Source organism: Acipenser ruthenus, chromosome 6 (assembly GCF_902713425.1).
Source record: "Acipenser ruthenus chromosome 6, fAciRut3.2 maternal haplotype, whole genome shotgun sequence".
Lineage (NCBI taxonomy): Eukaryota > Metazoa > Chordata > Actinopteri > Acipenseriformes > Acipenseridae > Acipenser > Acipenser ruthenus.
This window is the reverse complement of record NC_081194.1, coordinates 51,816,315-51,837,040: the sequence shown is the minus strand read 5'-3', so window position 1 is coordinate 51,837,040 and position 20,726 is coordinate 51,816,315. Positions and strand designations below refer to the sequence as shown.

General features: G+C 36.0%; 1 protein-coding gene across 1 annotated transcript; it reads left to right on the top strand.

Moving 5' to 3' along the window:
- The first annotated feature begins 1,971 nt into the window (after positions 1-1,971).
- LOC117410670 (proto-oncogene c-Rel-like) lies at positions 1,972-20,302 on the top strand. The gene is made up of 11 exons (XM_034017392.3): positions 1,972-2,104; positions 4,147-4,191; positions 4,404-4,543; positions 8,557-8,705; positions 9,459-9,550; positions 12,695-12,835; positions 14,825-14,929; positions 15,194-15,406; positions 15,786-15,854; positions 16,334-16,384; positions 16,760-20,302. The coding sequence occupies exons 1-11, from the start codon at positions 2,098-2,100 to the stop codon at positions 17,563-17,565; spliced, it is 1,818 nt and encodes a 605-aa protein (XP_033873283.2). The 5' UTR covers positions 1,972-2,097; the 3' UTR covers positions 17,566-20,302.
- The last annotated feature ends 424 nt before the right edge of the window (positions 20,303-20,726 follow it).

Sequence of the window (20,726 nt, the reverse complement as noted above, 5' to 3'; positions counted from 1 at the left end):
CTATATATACATAGTACATACATAATTACAATGTACGAAACTTTCTCCTGCATTGCCAAATATGCTTTATTGTGTGGTACCTAAATACTTCCTCATTCACACGCTCGCTGGGGCATTCCCAGATCTCCTTTGTAGTAATGCTTGTTTGCATTCTGGGTAGGTGTACTTCTGACATCAACACGGGGATTACCCATACTGAAAAAAAAAACAAAAAAAAACTTCGCTGTAAGTCCCAGAGTTAAACTATAAATTATAATTATTTTTACTCACAAAAATACAATAGATACAGGTGCCATTTTGTCTTTAAATGTGTTTAATTCAAACGTAAAACTGATAAATACATTGTTAATAAAATACAGTAGATTGTTTTTTGTTTTGTCTTTGTTTTCAACAATATACTTTCTGAAATGTATTTAAGACAACATCCTGCAAAGTGGAGTAACAGGTGAAAATTACACATAACGGGTCTGTAGATATGATCGTTTATTGTAGGCTAAATACAGCTTTCATGAGAACTCAATGTATATGTTAAAACCAAAACACTTTCACGCAATAACGTCATATTTGAAATTGATCATATATGTTCCGTCGTCAGAATATGGGTATTGATTGATATTTCGTAACTTTACTTGTAGGCAGCATTTACATGATTGTAATTGTGGTTTACAAATAACGTTTGGTGTATCTGAAGTTGGTGGAGCGGTTGTGGTATTTACCTGAAAACTCTCCTGACAGCAAATGGATACCGACTGGTACCGGGGACGAATACAGGTCAATAATTCCTCCACTAGAATTTCGATATCCTAACTCAGTTCAATTGTAAAGTCAAAACTGTTGTCTTATATAGATAGATAGATAGATATAATATCCGTGTGATATCAGTATGATGCATTACTAACTAGCCACATATATGCATGAAAAAAGCAGGTATTTTTAGGTTTATGATTCATATGTTTTATTAGCGTAGCTCCGAAGAAGTTAAGAGAAAATACAAACAAGGAGTAACGTCACAGAGGAAAGTACAATATATCCACGAGTTGGTTCTAAAACAGCTGTCACTTAAGCTGAGCATGATGATGATGATAATAATAATAATAATATGTTTTTATTGTTATTTACTGTAAATACCAGTTGGCATGACATAAATGTTACTATGTGGAATTTAAGCACTTTGGTAGGCCCATTAAACCTATAAAAGTCCTTTAAAACGGTCATTAGAATTGCATAGACTAGCTAACTACTGTATTTGCTTTTGTTGCTGAATCCCACCGATAACAATACAAATACAGCAGATACAAATGTAGGTCCTTTTTAACATGTTTAATCTCTGTGTACTGTAGCCCTAAAACGGGTTACATGGTAGCCTACATTGGTCAGCTATTTACTAGCAGTTAAGTATTATGGGCCTGCGGTTAAACTAGATACTATTTTACAATTACTTGTACACTATTAGTTATTTACTGTTACGTTTGATGTTTGCTTATAATTTAGTTTATTGCCTTTGAATCATTTACCTGTGGATAAATTGTGTATCCTGAAAACAAGACCTTTTTATTTGCTTGCTTCTTATTCAATTGAATTAACTTATTTCTGATTTTAAATAGTTTGATGATTAAGTGGGCTCAGCACACAAACAGTCTGTGTTGTAGTGTTACAGCACAATATTATAAACACACCGGTAGGTCTAGGACGGTTAGCTGTTCATGAAGGTGCGGGGATTCTCGTTTAACACTGATCTCACATAGGAATGTTAAAGCAAGCAAGGGGCCCTTTGATGACATGATGGTCTTTAGTGTGGGTGAGTGTTACCCCCCTCCCTCTCCCCCTGCATTGACATTAGATATATTATTTCAACAAGCTGTATTTCTAAACTTTAATGATGTAATTTATAGCCTACCGTGCATTCAGCCAATGACGTGCGGGCCAGAAGGGGCGGGCGTATTATGGGAAGTTCCCCTGGTTCAAATCCTGAAATATGTTGCGCTACCTAACAGGTTGTAAATCAGTTCTGTTTTCATATTACACCAAAACAGTTAGTGGTGTTTAAAGTCTCGATATTGTCCATTTGACAGAGTTATTAGGAAGGGCGTTTGAAGCATGAGCGGTGAGTATGTTTTACAAACAGCTTGTTTCTTAAACACTAAATTACTTTCATTTTCCACGATACGCAGTCTGAAGATTTTATTTAAAAACATTGTATTGTGGTTTCTTTTTTTCAACTTAATGAAACTGTGTTTGGGATTTATAGCCTACTGTGTAATTATTTACAGAAAACAAACTGGAGGATTATATTATAGTAGTATCTATGGCAAACCTTAATTACTACTGCACTGAGTATATTTTACTCATAATTTGATTCACAGGGCATTCCCCTAGTGGATTATTATGCCATAGGTGCTTTAACATAAATCCCGTTTTTAAACATTTCATACAGGATTATTTTAATACACATTTTATTGTAAACGTAGTATTTGCTTGCAAGTGCAGTTTTTTTATTAACCGTGTTTTGTAATTCAACCAGTTCATTAATTTAAACAAAAAGGGAACTGAAAGTGTGTCAGAAGAATCCATTGCTTCCTGCTTTTTATCTTCAATTTTTTGTTGCTTCTCACATATTAAATTTGTCTCATTACGTACTGTTTTCCTTTTTGTTGTATTATTTTAAAATATTAGTGATATCCAGTTAGAATCCGAATATGCACAACCCATATCTTAATGTAATGTGTGTATATATATATATATATATATATATATATATATATATATATATATATATATATATATATATATATTTTATTTATTTGAACATTTATTTGAAAGTTTAGTTCAATTACAGTTATATTTTAAAGTAAATTAAGGAGGTTGGAATTAAATAAAGTTGCACATTTAAATGAGTTCCTCTCGTTACAAACCGAGAACACTTAAATTGAAAATATATAGCTAAGAACAAACGAAAATGATAAATATGGAAGAAGAAATGTGTAGGTTGTCTGGTGCGTAGATGAAGAGACAGGGAATATGTGTCTCAAATGAAGATGTAGGTCTAACTATATTAAATATCAAAATTACGTCGTTTTCCAGTTTTTCCGAAAATAGTACACTTTATTTTTGTTGAAGACCGTCTTAATTCACTCCATTTGAGTAACCGTATTCAATTAAATCTGCCTGTCACAATAATTTAGAATTGGGGAAGTAGTACCATTCCCATTTGTTCTCGTGATTCATTATTTGTTCGTGTTTTGCTAAGTGAGTCCTACTTTGTTTGATTCATTTGACAGCTATGTCCAATTTTTCAAGCCTAGACAAGCGCGTTGCTGCCCGGTATTATTTGTGGCATAGTGCTCAGTAGGGACGGGACAGTGGGTGCAAGATGCGTGTTGGGGCCCCTTGTCTTTGTTTCACATACCAGCCAATAACCACTCATTTAATTGTGTACTTAGTTTGGATGCAACACACTTACACACTGTATGGTAAACATATTGCAAATACCACAGCTAGTGATACGTTTAAAGGGGCATATTCAATCAGAAATGTGTTGAAGGAGTTGAAGGTGTTTTACTGAGGAATCGTATTCCTCAATTGAGGAGTATTATACCTCCCCCCCCCCCCCAAAACCCACACTTTTAAGCATTTCTCTGTAAAATGAAAAAAAAAATACTAACGTTACAGAACTAACAGGCATTCTACTAGTAGTAGTACTACATTTGTTGCCGAACAGAAGTATGCTTTTAGATTGGGTGTTAAATGTATGTGTTACAAACGAGCAAAACGCTGCAATGAAATCAGGAAAAGAGTAGAACAAGTTATTGATGCCAATAGCATTGCTGACCTACATTGAAAACACTGAGAAAGACTTGCAGTAGAAACATTTGACACATCATATTTTAGTACTGTATTACTATATATACCAGTACCACCATTGAGTGCATTTTAGCTATGGGCGATTTCAGGCCTTTTCACGTTTAAATGTGTAATCATCCCACATTACTGTATAGTATTATGGTCATATTTTGAAGCCAGAAAGGGCAACTAAACACATTTTATGGTATGATAACTAGCAAGAAATGTTAGATACAGTTTATAATTTACTAGTTTAATTTCCCTTTTAAAATATATTTAAATACTTTAACTCTTTCCTTTTTCTAGTTCCAGCAACTCATGTTCTTATGTCGAGGGCTTCCCAACATTTAGGTGAGTTTTTGTGCCAATATTATGCAATCAACCTGAAAACAAGTATTGAAAACATGAGTACATCCATTTAATTTCTGCATGTGCAGCTACTTGACCATTTACCACATTGTGTGGTTTAAATATGCTTGACAGTACTACATTTAAAATATTACTGCAGTAATGGAGGTTAACCTGGCTAAGGAGTAAATGTTCACATCCTTTTTACTTTTCAGGTGGGGAGCCCAGTGTTCAGATGTTTGAAGAGCCTAAGCAAAGAGGCATGCGTTTCAGGTATAAATGTGAAGGTCGATCAGCAGGCAGCATTCCTGGAGAGCGCAGCACAGACAACAACAGATCATTTCCAAGCATACAGGTGAATTATCAAACAGAGAGAGATCATACTCTATTGAGTAAAAATTGAGGAAGGCTCTGCACTTCGGCAGTTCAAACAAATACTGCCACTGTTACGTCCTTATAACAACTTTAAAATGTCTGAAATCATTTCAGATTTCTGTTGTTGTTTTTATTTGGACTCCCATTTCTTTGAGAAGTTTAGTCAAGAAATCCCTGAATTAATTGGTTTCATATAAAAAAAATGTACACATTTTATTGCTACTTATTTTAAATAAGACCCCAAAAGCTGTCTAACAAGGAATAGAAATAAGACATCCATCAACAGTCCAAAGCACCTTTTAACCATTGTTCCATAGTCCAATTTTTGTTTTCTTGTGCATATTTTAACCTTTTAGTCTTGTTCGCTTTTCTTAGCAAAGGTATTATCACTGCAACACCTCCTTTAAGTCCTGATTGCAAGAGTGACCTTCCTACTGTTGATTTGATGGACAATGACACCTGTGCTTTCTGCCAGTTCTTTGTCAATTCAACGCTTTCTATTCCTTAAGAATATTATCTTCCAAGTATTGCTCATCCTTGTTAGACAGCTTTTTGGGTCTTCCAGTCCTGGGTGTCTCAATTGATGTTTCTCTGTACTTGCTGATAATGCTTCGGATCACACACCTTGAAAATCGAGCGATGCGAGCTATTTCACTCAATGTTTTTCCACAATGTGTATTTCGGTGATTGATCGTGTCAAGATATTTCCCAAAGAAACTGTACATGCAGATGGTGGTAATTGTTTTGCATATCGTAATGTGTCTGGGGAAAATACGATCAATCGTTATTTAGCTTCAGTCACACATTAAACAAAAGGCAACTACAGTGGCTGCTGAACAGAACATAAAATAAACAGCGTTCAGAAACCAATTATTATTGCTGTCGGCAAGATAAGTCTAGCACAGCCACCTCGTTTCAACCTGCTGCCTCCTTTTTCGCAGTTGGAATTTGTTTTGACTCGGTACCTACAAAATAAATTATCGGATGTGACAAATAACATGACAACGAACGTGCTACATATATTGCCTTTATTAAAGTATGCCAGGTGCCCTTGGGTAAACGAGATTTGGGACTGTTTCTAATCGTTTTCCACATCTGTATAACTTGGCAAAGCTTTGCCTTAACTTCCAACCAATTCAGTGGATGCAGACGTGCAGTCTCAATGTATGGGCAAGTCAACTGCAGGGGGATGCTGCATACTTGCCTTTAACAAATTTTAGTAAGGAAGCAAGTACCACTATTTAGGCTTTATATTGTTCTGAAATACTGTCTACTTAGGTTTATTTAATGTTTAAACAGGTCCACGAAATGTCCGTAAAATCCTAATTTTATTCCGCAACCTACCAGTGAAAAATACGTAAATTTACCGCGATTAAAGTAGACTCTACTCATAATGCATCTGAGTAGAAAAATGCAACATGTCTAAGACTTGCAAGCAGTGTGTGTGTGTGTGTGTCTATATATATATAGAGAGAGGATAGATATACCTTGAAAGGAGGTATAACTGGAGTTTTTTCTGTTTTTTTTCATGAAAACAAAATGTTTAAATGATTAAAACATCATTGCATTCAAAATCTACTTTACTTTAATATTGCTTATTTAATTTATGACCAGAAGATAAAGTAAAACTGGAGGTCATTAAGCAGTTGTGATATAAATATATATATATATATATATATATATATATATATATATATACTGTATATATTTTTCACATTGTATTTGGTCAGATTTTTTGTGGGTTGTAGTAGTAGTATATAGAGGGAGTCTGAGAGAAGAAATGACACCAAAGTTTGGTGCTTCTTTCATTTGTTTGGTGTGCAAGGTAATCAAACATGCAATCTTCACGTGTGAAAAAGTAATTGCCCCCCCCTAGTTAACTCAACCCAATTAAAGGGATAATTAGGGTCAGCTGTTTGAGTACTTTGGTTAACAACCAGGCCTGATTTGGGCCAGCCCTGCCCAATATAAATCTGACTAACTTTGGCCCTTAGTGACGATGTCAGCACACAGGTTCTAGAGGCACATCGTGCCACGAACAAAAGAAATTCCTGAAGACCTCCGGAAAAAAGTTGTTGATACCTATCAGTCTGGAAAGGGTTACAAAGCCATTTCTAAGGCTCTGGGGCTCCACTGAACCTCAGTCAGAGCCAGATTGTCCAAATGGAGAAAGTTTGGGACAGTAGTGAATCTTCCCAGGAGTGGCTGTCCTGCCAAAATCTCTCCAAGAGCAAAGTGTAAAATCGTCCAGGAAATCACAAAGAACCCTAAAACAACATCCAGGGACCTGCAGGCCTCTCTTGCCTTGGCTAAGGTCAGTGTTCATAACTCCACCATCAGAAAGACACTGGGCAAAAATGGGATTCATGGCAGAGTAGCAAGGCGGAAAACATTGCTCACTAAGAAGAACATGAATGCTCATCTCAAGTTTGCCAAAAAGCACCTGGATGATTCTCAATAGTTCTGGAACAATGTTCTATGGACAGATGAGTCAAAAGTGGAACTTTTTGGCCGACATGGGCCCCGTTATGTCTGGCGAAAACCAAACACTGCATTCCACAGTAAGAACCTCATACCAACGGTCAAGCATGGTGTTGGTAGTGTCATGGTTTGGGGATGCTTTGCTGCATCAGGTCCTGGACGCCTTGCCATCATTGAAGGAACCATGAATTCTGCTCTGTATCAGAGAATTCTACAGGAGAATGTCAGGTCATCCGTCCGTGAGCTGAAGCTGAAGCGCAGCTGGGTCATGCAGCAAGACAATGATCCGAAACACACAAGCAAGTCTACATCAGAATGGTTGAATAACAAGAAATTTAAAGTTTTGGAATGGCCTAGTCAAAGTCCAGACCTAAACCCCATTGAGATTTTGTGGCAGGACCTAAAACGAGCAGTTCATGCTCGAAAACCCACAAATGTCACAGAGTTGAAGCAGTTCTGCATGGAGGAGTGGGCCAAAATTCCACAGTGCTGTGAGAGACTAATCAATAACTACAGGAAGTGTTTGGTTGCAGTTATTGCTGCTAAAGGTGGTGTTATCAGTTATTGAGTCTAAGGGGGCGATTACTTTTTCATACGGGGGCATTGGGTGTTGCATAACTTTAATAAATAAATGAAATATGTATAACATTTTTTTTTGTTATTTGTTCACTTGGTCCTTTTTATCTAATATTAGGTTTTGGTTGAAGATCTGATAACATTCAGTGTCAAAAATATGCAAAAATGCAGAAAATCAGACAGGGGGCAAATACTTTTTCACGGCACTGTAAATGTATATATACAGTTGTGAAGATTGTTTTTAATGAACAGGTGGTAAAACAATACCTTGCTAGAAGACATGTAGTGTGACGTGGTTTTAAAGGAGTGCTGACAAAGGTTTTAAAATAGATTTTCTTCCATCTTATTAGTACTGGCAGTATTATCACTGGCCCCCATTTTCCTTACTTTGATATCTTGTGGTTCTTTGCTTATTATGTTTTATACTTCAGTTTGGAATATGAAGAAGTTGCTTTTACTTCCTGATGCGTCATGTTCTAAAGTTCAGATTTACTCCAGTGGTCAAGCCACAATCACACCATATGACCTGCAGCAAATATTTGCATACCACAAAATAATAAGTGAAGAGCTAAAAGATTTTCAGCACAATAAAAGGTTAAATGTGTTGTTTCTTACCTTTTAAAAGTAAGAAAGTAGCTACCTAATGTAATAACCTCCTACTGCTGCAAGGGAAACAAAATGCACAGGAGGCTACACAATGGAAGTCTATAGCTATGGCCAAAAGTTTTGCATCGCCTAGAATTTTAGGCTTGAGAGAGAATTACAAAAAACAATATCTCAACATAATTGAGATTTTTTTAACATCATGTAATCAAAGAAACTACAAAATTGTTGCAAAAGTCTACCAGAAGTCTACCCTAGTGGGTCAAAAAACAGGTAAGGCTACTGATGGATCCTAGGAGAGTTAACACAATATTTGTTTTTCTTTTTTGTCAGATCATGAATTACTATGGAAAAGGCAAGGTCATAGTTTCACTAGTGACAAAAAGTGTTCCCTATAGACCTCACCCGCATGACTTGGTTGGGAAAGATTGCAAAGATGGGTACTATGAAGCAGAATTTGGCCCTGAACGAAGAGTGATCTCGTAAGTGTCATTTGATTAACCACTGTAAGCATTTGACAAAAACAGGGAAGCATGGTTATAATATGAAGACACCAGTCACGTGACTTTCATAGTTTGCTGTTCAACCCTGTGTTTCAGTAGTTAGTGATGATGAAATACACTGAATCTGACTTAGTAATAGGATCCCTAAGTAAAAGCTCTTGTGATATCATCATTACACCCACTCTGAATAATTTCATTCCCTATGAGACTGTTTGTTTTATTTCCCATGTGGGAAATGGAAAGGGGAATTCCCTGGCAAAGACCACAATCTAGTCATATGCAAATTATTGTAATTGTTGAAAATACTTAAAATAGATTCATAAATAATTACAATTTTCAATAGTGCATTACAGTGTTTTACATTTTTTTTTCTGTTCAGACAAAACCATACTTGTTTCACAGCAACACTATTTTTGAATCCTATCTTATTTTTGTTCCAGCTACTTCCTCTTTGTTTGATGCAAGCTCTTGTGTGTTCACTATAAAGCTATAAAAACACTTTAAGCTCTCATTTTTTCCCCCATGGTGATGACCTCATCTGTTGTAAATGTATAAATGTCAGATAATGTTTATATGCTTCAATAACTCTGAGAATTTAGGTGCTTAAAAACACACAGCTGTCTTATTTTATTAATCAAGTTACATTATCCAGAAAAAATACAGTTTAACTGCCACATTGTTTTAACCTGATTTTAACCATATTGTACTTATATTACATTTTTTAATTCACAGCTTTCAGAATCTTGGCATTCAGTGTGTACGTAGGAGAGAAGTTAAAGAATCTATTGTGTTTCGGATTGCAAAATGCATCAATCCATTTAATGGTAAGAAATGTATTCAGTGAATATGAATACATCTGATGTTCTGTTCGTTTTCATTGGGTTTCCTAGTCCTATTATCCTGCGATAACAGGACGCGATACAGTTCAGTTAAACAAATGTTACAAAAGCTCAATCAGCAACATGGATGATGCAGCTGAATTATTGCTTCTGTTCAAGTAAGGCTCAGTGCAGAAGCAGTACTATTGACTTAAAAAAAATAAAAATCCAGGAACTTATCTCCTTGTACTCTCAGTAGTAAATGTTAATTATAAGACAATGTAACTGGCTGGCCACTTACTGATCCTATGAAATACTGACTTTGTCATATAAGAGGCATAGACTGAAAGCAAATTACACAGATAGACTTGTACAATTCAAAAGATAATCTAGATTTTATTTTGTCTTTTGAAAAAGAAAATGTCAGAAAAAAACAAATTCTCAAATAATTGGTATGTGAAAGGAAAGTTTTGTGTTTTTTATTTTGTAAGTAGCCAATTGTACACGCTGCCTGCTTTTTAACATAGCACTGGTTACTGAAAATACCTACACAAACATTACAGTTTTGATTTCCTCAAGTAAGAACTCTTACTTTACAGCTTCTTAACATATTTCATACAGATTTTAAATTAATTAGTTACTGAGTTGTTCAGACAAAATAGATCCGTGATCATCCATGTTGAACTTGACAGCCAGTCAATCGAACCTAAAACTTTAAAGGCACAGTGTATTCTCGAATCACAAGTCAACTCATAGTTAAAACTACATATACATCAAGTGAAATAATCGGTTACTCGTACGCTTGATTCACCATCTACATATTGTATAAATTATAAACCCCTGAGGTTCAATTGAAATTTAAAACATAACTAGTATACATGGTTCAGAAATGAATACCCATTTCTAGTACAGAGTTTAAAAATGATCACAAAATATGTTTTATTTTTTGTTTATTCAAAAAGAAAGCAGCATTCAGTCAATAGTAGACAAATGTAATCTTTCTTGACTTTTCAAACATAGTCACACAATAGTGCACATTGCAACGCATCGCTGAACACTACACAGGACAAGTCCACCGAAAACAAATAGCACTGTAAACAGGAAGCCAAACCTTTTTCAGCTTTACTCCTTATCGTTCTCAGATGAGTGAATCGAGACCACCTGTTTCCGGGGGCTCTCTTGGCAGTTGTTTGTGAGGCTGTTTTAGTGATATTCTTCATCTAAAATACTTTTCACATACTGTATAATCTGTACTGTATACAGTCTTGAAAGTGCTGTGTACTTCCTGTTATTGGAACAGGGACAGATAACCAATATATTTATGTTTTGAACACCTTGTAAATGTGTCTTCTAAATGTATATTAACTTTATGGGATTACATGGGCAGAGCTTTTTTGTGATTTATTTTTTTATTACTGTTATTATTATTTTCCATGAGTCTTTTTAAAATCAACAAGGGAAAGCACATATAAAATACCAGTGTAAAATATGAGCAGCATATTAAACAAACTAAAATTAACTCAGTTATTTGAAAAATATTGGTAAATATTTGCCACCATTTAAAAAGAAAAGAGAGGCAAATTGCTGTGTTATATCTGTGAACATTTTCATCAAATAGATTTAGAACAGAATTTGGAATGGAAATCTGTCGAGGTGTATTACTCATAAAACACCCTGAGCTGTGCATATACATCAAATACAGAAGCTAGCTCATCTGCTTCCTACTCAGTTAAAAAAAGAGGGGGAGGAACTTAGGCACTAGAGAAGTGATTCTGCTCTTCGAAAAGTCTTACGTTTTTAGAATTTAGGTGGTTTGACTTTATCAGCCATCGGACGTACAGTACTCTGTGGTGACCTTAAATGGGCTTCAGTTGACATCATTAACGTACGTTGTCACACTTGTAGGAGTAGGTTGGCTACCATGGAGACTAAATTGTGCTAGCAACAAACACTACACGTGTAATTAGAAACAAAACTGAAGACAATCATACAAAGGGGTATTCATAAACTACAACCTGTAAAATGTTTTAGGCTTCAGCCCCCCCTGTAAATAACCACTGCTCTGGTCAGAAAATGTAAACACACGTTTTATTTTAAACTCATGGATTCTTCTGTTCAAAGACAAAAAAAAAAAACTCTATGTCTTTTATAGAAACAGGTGTCTTGAATACCAAACTTATTTATTTTTTTTTGTTCCTCAAGGCAGGCTTTAATATAATGTAAGTTAGAAGTTGCACAGCAACTGTATGTGTTAATTGATTCTTTACTTGGGGGCATGTTTTTTACAAGGAGAGAAATTGAATGAGATTAGTTTTAAAGTTGTAATATTCTGATTTCCGTTCCTCCCTCACTTGGGGACTCTTGTTGTCACAGAAACCTCTTCCTGTGCACTTTCAGTTCCTGAATTAACAGGCGGTGTCATGAGCTTAACCTACAATAATGCACAATAACATCAACTTGTTGAACACTGGAAAATCATTGAGGAGTTTGCATTTTTCAGCAAGTGCAATGGCTCATCTTATTAGCATGTTAGAGACATTTTTTCAAACCATATTAGTGAAACTGTGAAATAAGAAGGTTTAATTATGTAATTTAAAATACTAGAAATAATACTATTGTAATGAGAGGAAATAATATGCATACTAAAAAAATGTATACCCAGTGCATTCCCTCTGAGCATATTTCTTGCTGTCTGATACAGGGAAGTAATCAAAGCAAATTGATTCTTCCTGCTCTGGGCTGAGGATAAGGTGACAAGGTCCTTAGACTGTACAGTACCTTATGCAGTACTCTGTGCTGGGCAGAAGTAAACATTCTGATATTACAGTTAACCTGCATGAGAAATTTGATAAAAAAATAGAGCTTTTAACTTTGCAACTTAACTTTGGAGACTGTATCGATCGGTGAAGCACTGAATTCAGAAAGCTCAGCTCACAACAATTACTTGTTCATTTGGTTGTAGCAGATGGAAGTCTGTTTTTTTCAGGCTAATTGAAATCTCCAGGTGGATTTGAGGATTTCAATGAAAAGATTCTAAAAGCAGTCTGTCAAACCAAGATTTTACAACTTTATATCCCATAGGAGATCTCCCAAAATGTCTATTGTTAAAAAGTTTGTTCATACTATAGCATTTCTTCTTTGTTTCTTTAGTTCCAAGGGAGCAGTTGTTGAAAACAGAAGAATATGATCTGAATGTGGTGAGACTGTGTTTCCAGGTCTACCTGCAAGATGAATGTGGACATTATACCAGGGCTTTACCACCCATTGTATCCAACCCCATCTATGACAACAGTAAGTGACCCAAACCCTTGCAAACCTGTACACAAGTGGTCCAGAAAGCACACTGGTACTGAAACTATATAATGCAATGGATCGCCAGAGTCAATTGGTTCATACCATTGTTGTGTTAAACTATGAACGTTTTACCACTATAGCTGCCCCTCAGCTACTCTGTTACAAGGTTGTTGCATTGCAGTTGTATTTCTTCAGTAATGTTATTGAAGTTAATGTTAAGGGCAAGTGCTGTTTTTTTTGCATGTTTCCCTATAAGGCAGATTTAGGTACTGCTGAAGGGAGAGGGGGTGGACTTGTATTTCACCTTCAGCCCTCAGTGGAAACTATTACACTTCACACAAAACTACCACACAATTTTGCACATAATGGCACTGCCCACCATTGCAGGCAGGTCCCTCTGAGGCAGGCTTTGGTCTTGCACACAGAGCAATGTAGAGCAGTTTATATTGTCATTGCCATGGTTTAGTCTCTAGTGCTGCCAATCTAGCACTTTTCATTTAAGATGCATGGTAAATGCTAACAATCCTATCTAATCTTTTTATTTGAATTTCAGCCAATGTGTTTATATTCACCTATATAAGGATTCATCCTGTATTAAAACATTTCTGTCACATCACCCTTTGATGTTTTAATTGACTAATTCTACAAATCTTCTAACAAAAAGTGGTGTGTGGCTTTGAAGAGTATATGAAAGAAGTGAATCATTTTTACAGATTCCTGTACGAAATACGTCACTAAAGCGTCATTATTTGGGGTGTAAATATACATTGATAAAAAATTCCTTTACATGATTACATAGAAACAACACATTTCTCTTAAAAGCTTATTTATGCTAAAGGCATGGTTCTATGAAAAGCATACTGGGTGTGGCACGGTACAGTACCGCTTGGTCTTTTGTGTAGAATTTGCTGTTATGTTAGTGTCCTTGTATTGGCATGCATAGTCTGTGTACTCTAATTTCTTCAATAATAAAAACTGTTAGTAAGCTAATTTATATGGTACACAATGTACATTTGAAACCTGAAAGGCATATTCAATTTAAGGTGTAGATTTCTGACAGGTCTGTAAACTTTTGAAATGTCATGACAGAGAGAGAGCTGCAGCTTGTAGGTGGATGTGGGTTGATCTGCTGTGTCAGTGTCGAAGCAGAGAAATGGCATTAGCAGAGGTGTAAATAAACATTACGTCACAGATGGGGCTGGCTGCATATGCTTCTCCTGGTAGAACTGACAGTCAGTTTTATGGTTGACGAGGGTGATGTTGAAAAGGTCAGATTTAGTTTAGAATTAAACTGTGAACTGTGAAATGCAAATGAACATTTTTTTTTAGGCAGAAGAGGGAGTTGCATGGGTTCCACTTTATGATTCTGATTAGCATGATTGACAGCCACTTATACTTATTCTTTTACAAACGTGAATGTTTTGATTTTAATTCTATTCTTTATTTTATTCTTTATTTGGGACACAATGAACATGCTGTTAAATAATTGACTTTTCATGTAAAGGTCCTTGGATTAAATAAGAGTTGTTAAAAACATGTTAATTATTACTAACATTAAATACTTTTAGTAAAACAAAACTACAACTGAAACTAAGCAGCAGAACAAAAATAAATAAATAAAAATAAAATTAGAATTACTTCTGCAGTGTCCAAAATATACATACATACACACACGCACACACAATAATGGCAACAGTATTTTACAAATGCTAAAGAAGGCTAGTCTTTTGTAAATGGAAATTTCACTACATAGGGATTTTCATGTGACGTCATTGCACAAGAAGTTATCCTAATTACATGGACATCACTTATAAAACTGGTTTCAACAAGGACATTTTGTTAAAGATTAGGTTCTTCCTGTAGTAACTGAAGGTTCTAATGCTTCAAGTTCCCGGTATTGTTCTGGGCACCTGCAACCATTATTTCATGTTACCTGTGCAGTTTTTCATTACATGCCATTATTAATGAGTGTAACTCATTTTGCAGGAGCCCCCAACACAGCAGAGCTGAGGATTTGCCGTGTCAACAAGAACTATGGGAATGTGAAGGGAGGAGATGAGATTTTCCTGCTTTGTGATAAAGTTCAGAAAGGTATAGCAATGTTGTCTTTTTTTGTAACTGACATTGGTTTAAAGAGTATCACAAGATTTCTTCAAACAGCTTTTAGTAAATAATCTCAGGTGTGTGTCCAAAGTGGATGACTGCTCCAAGACATTTCCTACCTTTCACGACTCTTCTTTCTCAACGTCCCTTCCCTTTCTTACACTTCATCCCAACTGATTCTCAAGCCACCAGTTTTAATTAAAGGGTTCAACTGTAGTGACATTTCTTCTTTTTTCTTTGATAATCCATTAGATGATATCGAAGTCCGTTTCTTCACGCAAAGCTGGGAAGGCAAAGGGTTGTTTTCACAAGCAGATGTTCACCGGCAGGTTGCGATAGTGTTCAAAACTCCCCCGTTTCACACCAACATCACCGCCCCAGTGAGCGTTCAGATGCAGCTCCGCAGGCCCTCGGACCAGGAGGTCAGCGAGCCCATGGACTTCAGATATCTCCCAGACAATACAGGTAACTTGCACTACCTACCACAGCCAAGCAATGGTAGGCATTGACAGGACGCATTATAAACAACGAATACTGGACAGCAGATACCTTTGTAATTCTTTCCTTCGTAAATTGTTTTCTTATCAATATGGGGATTTCCTTCTATGGAGAATACAGATCAAGATGAAAGGATAAACTAAATGTTTGAAACCTGACCTGTTGGGGTTCAAATTCAAATAAGATTCCAGACTGACAATACAGTACTGTACTGAGTCGTTTACAAAGGAAAGGACAACTGGTGTCTTGAGTGGAAATATTTACCTGTAGTAAATGTATTATGCATTGGCATCTGTTGACTTGGATTTTTTTTTTTTTTTTAATGACCCACTTTTTATCTCTGCAGACCCGCATCACTTTCAAGAGAAGAAAAGGAAGATCGAAGAGTTCCAAAAAAGAATGCAGGCTTTACCTGGTAAGACCTACATAGTTGAAGCTCTCTCCTAGACTGCCTCAAAAGACCTTAGAGTTGTTTTGCTTTCCACTGAACTCGTGGTGCATTTTAATATTTGGTAAACCTGAGTAGAGACAACAGTTGTTAAGAAGGTGGGTGTGCATTGGCAAGTTCTTTGTAACCAAATGTATAGGATCTTCAGGTTTGTTTTACACTTTCTAGAGCGAGTTAAAGGATCAGGGGCAGGTTTGAGATGCTTCCAGAGCAATGTGATTTTTTTTTTTTCTCCAGTTCTGTTTCAGTTATTTGCAACGTTACATTCTTGCATTTAAAGTGTAAATTTGGTACAACTGTGAAAATAGTTTCTTAAAAAGCAACAGAAGACTGAAGGTATATGACTTAAAGCAGAGTGTTATCTGTTGTATTTTTCTTTATCTTCCTATTTATGATCTTTTTGTATATCAAGAAAACAATGTAATACGCTCTTTGTTTTCTTGCAGGCATACACCAAATGGAAAGGCACAAAATAGTACCAAAGAATATTAAAAAAGGTATGAAAAAAAAGATATGTATTAAGATTAACAATGTGGTACTGCGGTGCTGCCCTCCTCTATATGTTGTTCTCTTTCAGGGGAAATATTTCATTCAGTTGTCCCACAGTTTCAGTATAGCAGGATGGCACATAATGCATTAAGTGGATTCTCTGTGCCCATCATGGGAGACTAATAGGTGCAGGTCCAAAGTCTCTATAGTGTTATACTTTCAGCAGATTTTTGTAACAGAAAAAGAATTATAGAAATAAAAAGTTGAACTAAACTATTAAAAAGGGGGTTGCCCTGCCTTATAGTGAGTTCTACCAAAGTTAGTAAGTAATGTACTTGACCCTCCCTTGAAGAAGTAACATGTTCTTCCATTTCCTTTTACAGAGCCTTTTAATATGTTTCCCCAGAGACCAGTAGCATCAATGGCCAATAGTACTTTGTCACAATCTGTCAGTTTCGTTCAACAGTCTCAGAACAACATGACTAATTCAATGTTCACACACAACGATCTGCAACAATGCAGTCTGATGACCAACCCACCGCAGTCCACCTCTGTCAATAGCAGCTGGTCTCCTGTCGTTACGTCAGGAATCTCTTTGGACACCATCAGGCTCAGCCAGCCCAGCAGCAGCAGCATGCTATCATCAGTTCAGACCAGCAAGACCTTACCTCCTTTAGCAGACAACCCTGGGCTCCCTCTACTGACAGATCATTACCTGAGATTTTTAGATTTGCAAAGTAATCCATCACAGCCTTCCGTAAACCAGAAGGACACAAACACTAACAGTACCGGAGCCTTGTCTGTCCAACAGCAGAGTACTTTTAATGTCCCTGATCCTGACATCTTTGGAGGGAGAAATAGTGTTATGAATCTAATGGTTTCAAGCACAGAAAATAATATGGAAACTGACGATATTCTTTTAAGCGGCATTCCAGGCTCCATGTTTCAGTGGAAGCAAGAACAGCAAGGTGCACAGGCAGCGGGTACCAACCCTCTGGGGATGAATTACAATAGTACTGCTCCAGGGCTGCCAAACAATGGAGGAGGAGTTTTTCAAGGCTGTATACAGCCGTGCAATGATGTAAGCAACAGTTTAAACTGTGGAGCACACAATGAACAGTTTGGGGGAGGGGCTAATCAAGGTGAAGACCGTTTTGATGCACTTTTGCAAGAATGGTTTTTTCAGTAATGATGAAAGTGAAAGTAAACTAAATGTGCTGAAACTGAAAAAACACAGTTTATTTCATGATTTTAAAAGGAATTATTTGGGTCCCCAAGTGGATCACTTGGTAAAAGCAAGGTTGCGTGATGTGCAGGGTGTCTTAGTCAAGGGAGCGCGGATTTACGTCCTGGCTGTGTAAAGCTGCCGGTCTTCACTGGAGAGTCCAGTGGGAGTGTCGTTTTAGCCACTGACCTTCAGTTCTCCTGAGCTATTGTGAGAGAAGGTAATTGGGCATTCTAAATTGGGGAGAATATCAGTGGGAAAATAATTAGGCAAAAAAATAACATATCCTTTTAACTAGATGCAATTGCAACAAATGCATTATTTGCTACGAGATTAAGTGCAAGAATAAGAGTAAATATATTTTCATCTTGTAAATATTTAAGTCTTGCATTATTGTAAAATAAGTTGTTTTCTAGGTTTTCAGTCAAGCTTACTAGCACAAAACGTTTTGTGATGTTATTAAAGTTCTCTTTAGTTGTACCATATATATATATTGATGGTACTTTTTTTTTTTTAAATCATATACCAATGACTAATTGTTCAATTTTGTTTTCATGACAAAATGCTATTATAGGGATTTTATCCCTAAAAGTAAAAAATACAAATAAAAGGTATGTTCTTGTCCTTGTTTGTAATGACTGTGTCATATTTAAACAATACAGTCAGCACTTGGATATCCGACACTCAGATACACGTCAGTCACGTTTTACCGTCCTTGTAGTAAGAATAAAATAAATCCCCATTTTTTATATATATATAGTATGTATGTAAATAATTCATGCACTTACCCATCACACTTGATTTCTGACTCCGTCGCCAGTTTTCTGATACAAAGCCCATCTCTTCAATGTCACAATTGACTTGTTTAACCGTCACAGCCCGTTTTTTTTTTTTTTCTGGCATGGCAAATCAGTCTGTCATTATTGTGCACTGCAGTTACACAGCACTCCCTCCAAAAACAAAGCGAACAAGACAAGGCACGGTAATGTAAAAGTTAATCATTCAGCAGTTTTAGATACTGTGATGCAAGTTTACTGTGACATTAGGGCCTTATCAAGCACTATAACCTGCAGCTGTTTTAATTCTGGAAACTGGTGTTGTTATTTTTAAATTTTTTGCTAAATTGCATTGCCTTTTTAAGTTTTAAGCAGTTCTGTGCATGGATAACATTTTGATATAATTTTGCTGTTGTGTCGTTAATGGGGAATTTTACATACTGCTACAATACGTACTGGATTTAAAAGTATGTACTGTATTACAGTTCACGTGTCCAGTCGTCTATTTTGGCAAGTGATATTTTCAGAATCATATCGTTCTGAATTATAATACTACTTCTGTTGAAAATATAGTACTGTACCAAAAAACAACTACAATACATCTTAATGGAAGCCTACTTATTTTAAAACAGCCATTTCAGTTATGTATTTTTGACATTGTATCTTTTTTGTGTTCCCTGAAAAAACTGACAAGTTTTTGTCATTTACTGCTGTGTTATTCCCCCAACTCATGCGCAAACAAATGAGTTGCCAAGTCATATTTTTTCTTTCCGTACAAAACGTGTGTGTGTGTGTGCAGGGCAGAGGGTTGTTTGGGTGGTACGGGGCAGCTTACAATGTGCTAGCCTACATACACGTCAAATCTGATGAAATAATCAGATGTGCGTCACACTCGTTTAACCATCACTGAAGTCAAAAAATTTTAGGGTCGGATATGTGAGTGCTGACTGTATACTTTCTTAAAGTTCTCAAAGATCTTCATATTGTATTTCTAATTTTATTATCAAAATCTATATATATCTCCTGCTGTGCAAAAGTCTTAGACATGTTGCATTTTTCTACTCTGATGCATTATGACCATCATCAATTTACTCAAAGCCTCCACTAGTGTTTTCTACTATTATAACAACCTTGACTTGCATAAAGAAGGAAAAACATTGAATGAAATAGCTTGCATCACTTGATTTTCAAGGTGTGGTATCAAAAGCATAATCAACAAGTACAGAGAAACATCATCTGTAATTGACAAACCCAGGACTGGAAGACCCAAAAACCTGTCTAACAAGGATGAGCAATACTTGAAGATAATATCCTTAATGAATAGAAAGAAGACAAGTGTTGAATTGACAACATAATTGGCAGAAGGCACAGGTGTCGTTGTCCATCCATCAACAGTCTAAGCACCTTGACCATTGTTCCATAGTCCAATTTCTGTGTTCTTGTGCATATTTTAGCCTTTTAGTCTTGTTCCCCTTTCTTAACAGGTATTCTTACTGCAACACATCCTTTATGTCCTGATTTCAAGAGTGACCTTCATACTGTTGATTTGATGGACAATGACACCTGTGCCTTCTGCCAGTTGTTTTCAATGTTTTTCCTTCTTTATGTAAGTCAAGGTTGTTATAATAGTAGAAAACACTAGTGGAGGCTTTGAGAAAATTGTTGATGCTCATAATGCATCAGAGGAGAAAAATGCAACACGTTTAAGGCCTTTGCACAACAGTGTATATACTGTTTGTATTACTTTGTAAAATTATATAATAAATATTTTTCATAAAAAAATCTGAACCGTTTAAAGCATAATATATAGATGTTTGTTACTGTATTAGTTTTCTCTTTCCATACTGAAGTATTTTATCATGTACTGACCTCAACATGGCATGCACTGTTTTGTATATTTGGTATTAAAGTTGTTTTGTAATCAATGGTGTAGTATTTGCAATGCCTGGTTTGTATATCATTGTGTGCAGGTATTTTGTTTGCATAAAAAATGATCTAACTTAGAAACTACACTGCAATCAGTTTGTGGCACTTTAAATTTTGACTTTTTTTTTTGTTTTGTTTTAAGTCAGGTGTGGCCAAAGTTGGCCCTTTCACTCCTCGTCCTTGTTCCTTCCAGCCCTGATCTAAATTGTTAAATTGAACCAATTAAACCTCCATTCAGACCCTTCAGTAGTTCATTGTATCATATTACCTGTTAAACCTGGAATGGAATGGCCCTCCACGACCATTGGACACCCCGTTTTTAAAAAACAAAACAAACAAGAAACCCCACCTAATACCACCAAACTATGATGCAATTTTGAGGATACTAGAGTTTAATGTTTCAGTAATCCTCCTACCCAACAT